Source organism: Triticum aestivum, chromosome 2A (genome assembly GCF_018294505.1).
Source record: "Triticum aestivum cultivar Chinese Spring chromosome 2A, IWGSC CS RefSeq v2.1, whole genome shotgun sequence".
NCBI lineage: Eukaryota > Viridiplantae > Streptophyta > Magnoliopsida > Poales > Poaceae > Triticum > Triticum aestivum.
Window position 1 is genome coordinate 759,294,606 of NC_057797.1, and position 3,820 is coordinate 759,298,425.

Genomic DNA, 3,820 nt, shown 5'->3' on the forward strand with positions numbered 1-3,820 from the left:
TTATTATTCTTCCAAAAAGGTGCTTAAGGTGTAAAAGTAATATTGCCAAATTAAGTTAACCATTTTTAGTATCTAATACAAACCGTCCACCATCCACCGTGTGTGACAAATATGTTGTATTTGTTATATGTGGATTTTTGTGCAACCAAGGTTTTGCACAAACCTGAAGTTAAGTTGGGTGGCTAGAATGACATGTATGAATATCTTTGTATTTGTCATACGTGGATTTTTTGCAATTGCGGTTTTGCACAAACCTCAAAACTAATTTGGGTGGCTAGAATGGCATGTATGAATATTTTTGTAGGAACAACATTTCAATAACAAAACATTGTTCAGCTTGTGAATCGCTAGAAAGTCGAGTTTTCTCAAAGATTGATTATCATTGTCACATAAATAAAGGTATAAATTCCATGCATGACAAATTTGAGTTATTACATAGCAACACCTAAAGCACTCATACAAATTATATTTTTTTCGTCAATTCAAACTGGTGTTGCTACAATACAAAGGGGAACGACCTTAGTAAGTGTGAGGCCAAACTTATCTTCCATGTCAATCCCATCCCTTTCCAGCTCAGCAGGGAGACCCCACTTAAACTGATGTAACAACGAAGCGAGGATCAAATGCACCATCCTAGTTGCCAATGTCATCCCAGGGCAGATCCGACGTCCGGCACCAAATGGAAGGAGCTCAAAATCCGCACCTCTAAAGTCAATTGTGGAACCCAGGAACCTTTCCGGCATAAATTTCTCAGGTTCATCCCATACATCTTTATCTCGACCTATCGCCCATACGTTTATGAAAACGCGTGAACCTTTCGGTATTGTGTAGCCTGCTATTTTCAGTGTTGCCTCAGGTTGGCGTGGCAACAAGAGTGGAGCAGGAGGATGGAGTCGAAAAGTCTCTTTTATGATAGCTTGAATATAGGGCAACCGAACAATGTCAGCTTCTTCAATGTTTCTTCTTGGGCCGATAACTTGTTCAAGCTCATTGCAAGCCTTAGCTAATGATGATGGATTTTGGAGAAGCTCGGTCATTGCCCATTCCACTGTGCTAGAGCTTGTGTCACTGCCGGCGGCAAACAAATCCTAACATGCAAAGTCACATCAATATAGTCTGTCAAATGTAGCTATTTAGATACTCTAAACAAGCATCACATAATGTACAATGGATAGTTTGCTAAGTGTGCTATATAACAAAAAAAATTGTTTTGAAGTGCACATAGATACTGTATGGATGAATTATATGAGAAATAATTCGCTTATTTTGAACGTTAGATTTGATATTCTTTCTATTGCATTATAGTAGAAGAAGCCACTGTTCGTGGACTTATATTCTTCCACGCTGGATGAAGTGCGGCATGTAAGGGCTATGGTGGGAATTTGAAATGCAGCAAAATACAATAAGACCAGGTTGAAAGAAAGAAAAACATATGTACTTGAGTTTTAGATGATTCTATCCTTATATAAGAAAAACATATGTACTTGAGCTTTTGAATTTAACATCGTTCATGTTTTCTGTAGCAAGCTTGAAAATCTATTACTATCAATAGATATTAGGATATGAAATTTGTGGCGCGTACCCCCCCCCCCCCCCCATACATGAATCTTAAAGTTACTTAAAAAGCCTATCAACATATTAGCATGCCTTTTCGACTAAAAGGGGTAACTTCTAATCTCTACCTTTAATCTACATCATAATCAACCAACCTGTGGTTGGATAGTTAGAGGGATTGTGGTATCCCCAGTCCATGACGAGGTGCCTACGGTGACTTTTTAAATTTTAAAATGATATGCCGGCTCAGTCTTTCAAAGGTGTTCATAGGGGTAGTGTGTGCGTTCATAGGGATGAGTGTATACATGTGTATATGAGCGCTTGTGTCTGTACTGATGTTCAAAGAAAAATCTGTAAACTTTTCTAGGTGATGTACCAAAGCAAAGTTTTTAGATATCTCGATACTAACATTAAAAAGGAAAGGTATATCATGGCTTTTAATTTTAAATACGCCACTGCAGTTGCAAAACACACACACAAAATGTAGTTACCGTGAAAAGTGAGCGTAGCGTCTGGCGGTCGAGCAGGTCCTTGCCATCCTCACGCGCCGCCACGTCGAGCAGCACGTCCAGGAAGTCGTTCTTCCTGGGCTGGCCGGCGTCGCGGGCACGCAGCCTCTGGTCCACCTCGGCGTCGAACACCACGTGCAGCCGCGCGAACAGCTTCGCCAGCCGCCGGCGCGTGCCCTGGAGGTCGGCCGGCGCGAGCACCGGGAAGAAGTCCGACAGGTTGGGGGTCCCCACGGCCTCCATGATGGCCGTCACCACCTCCTGGAACTCCCCGGAGCGGCTGTCGTCGTCGAGGCTCGTGAGGTCGTGGGAGAAGATGGTGCGGGAGAGCAGGTTCAGGCTGGTCGTGAAGGCCACGCGCCCCACGTTCACCGGCTTGCCGTCGCGCGCCAGCAGCGCGACGTGGTCCATGAGCTCGCCCACCTTCTCGATCCGGAGGTGGTGGAGCGCGTCGAGACGGTGCGGCGCGAAGAGCTCCGTGGCCATCATCTTGCGGAGCGCGCGCTACCGCGGCGCCGGGGGCAGCCAGGGGACGGAGCCCGCCGCGTGCATGCCGGTGGCGTCGGGAACGGACCGGGTGGCGAACGTGGCGTCGTGCCGCTGCAGGAACTCACGGGCCATGGCGGGAGAGGAGGCGACCACCGTGGTGACCGCGCCGAGGCGGAGGGACATGAGCGGGGCGCCGTGGGTCCTGGCCAGGCGGGCCAGGGAGCGGTGTGGCCTGTCGCCGAGGAGGTGGAGGCTGCCGATGAGCGGCAGCGGGCGCGGCCCCGGCGGGAGGCCGGAGCGCGCGTGGTTGAGGAGGTTGAGGAGGTAGAGGGAGAGCAAGGAGACGAGGAGCCATGCTAGCCAGGGAACAAGCACCGCCACGGCCACCATTATTGCTTCCTTTTCCTTGTGCTGCTAGGTCTCTGATAAAGCTGCTAGCTAGCCAGTCACGCAACGCTATTTATGCTGCTCCGTCGTGGTAGTATAGTCCGAGGAATGAAGACCAAATCTAGATGGGATTTAGCATCGAGGAAAACCTGCATCGCGTGGGCGAGGAGGTTGGTTGGTGATGCCTAACGTCAAAGCAGGATGGAAAACGAGCACAACATCTTCTTCCTCTGAACTAAAACCACGACACAATTTTTTGGAACCAAGGGAGTAGCAGTTTTTTTTTTTGAACCACAGAGTCACAGACATCATGCATGACATATACTATACGTACCACCTTATCCAAGGTACTTTCTTTTTCTTTCAAGTGTAGCATGACAACGGAAAGGATTTACTCTTTCTTGGTGCCTCCTTGTTTTCGTTTGGAAAGCCGCCATCAGATGAGATCACTCGATGATCCACCAGATAGGATTACTGCAACGCCGTTGCTGGCGGCTGGAAAATTTTGGCTGGAGCGTGGCAAAGTTCACATTTGGATCAAGAATTGTTTGGTCTTTGGAATAGAATATATGACCATAACGTACGGGATAGAGAAAAAAACAACATTATCCTTGGACCTCTGGATATCACGTGCCACTGCCTCCTTGTTTGGTCTTTGGATCTTGCGAGCTCGATCCATCCGTAGGTATCTGCTCAAAGACGTCGGCAAGCATAAAAATGAATTGTTAATTCTGTGGTGCTGCCGACTACCTGCCGTGGCCAAATGAAGTTGCATTAGCTGCGAATAAAATATGGGATGCAAGTCAGCTGCATCTGGATCTGCATGGGACTCCTGTGCTGCGCAGCCTGTAGAGCGGTCGCCCACTTTGACCATTCCGGCG

The 3,820-nt window shown here is 47.7% G+C and overlaps 2 protein-coding genes across 2 annotated transcripts; both read right to left on the bottom strand.

Annotated features, from left to right (window-relative positions):
- Positions 1-376: 376 nt before the first annotated feature.
- LOC123186524 (geraniol 8-hydroxylase) lies at positions 377-2,566 on the bottom strand. The gene is made up of 2 exons (XM_044598277.1): positions 2,046-2,566; positions 377-1,088 (listed from the first exon to the last, which is right to left on the bottom strand). Exons 1-2 carry the CDS (start codon positions 2,550-2,552, stop codon positions 483-485), a joined length of 1,113 nt encoding a protein of 370 aa, XP_044454212.1. The 5' UTR covers positions 2,553-2,566; the 3' UTR covers positions 377-482.
- LOC123186525 (geraniol 8-hydroxylase) lies at positions 2,566-2,942 on the bottom strand. The gene has a single exon (XM_044598278.1). It carries the CDS (start codon positions 2,940-2,942, stop codon positions 2,568-2,570), a length of 375 nt encoding a protein of 124 aa, XP_044454213.1. The 3' UTR covers positions 2,566-2,567.
- Positions 2,943-3,820: the final 878 nt, after the last annotated feature.

Coding starts and splice junctions, on each gene's coding strand:
- LOC123186524 (XM_044598277.1), bottom strand. CDS start 2,552: ATGATGGCCACGGAGCTCTTCGCGCCGCACCGTCTCGACGCGCTCCAC. Junction 1,089..2,045: donor CGCTACGCTCACTTTTCACG/GTAACTACATTT, acceptor TTTGCATGTTAG/GATTTGTTTGCCGCCGGCAG.
- LOC123186525 (XM_044598278.1), bottom strand. CDS start 2,942: ATGGTGGCCGTGGCGGTGCTTGTTCCCTGGCTAGCATGGCTCCTCGTC.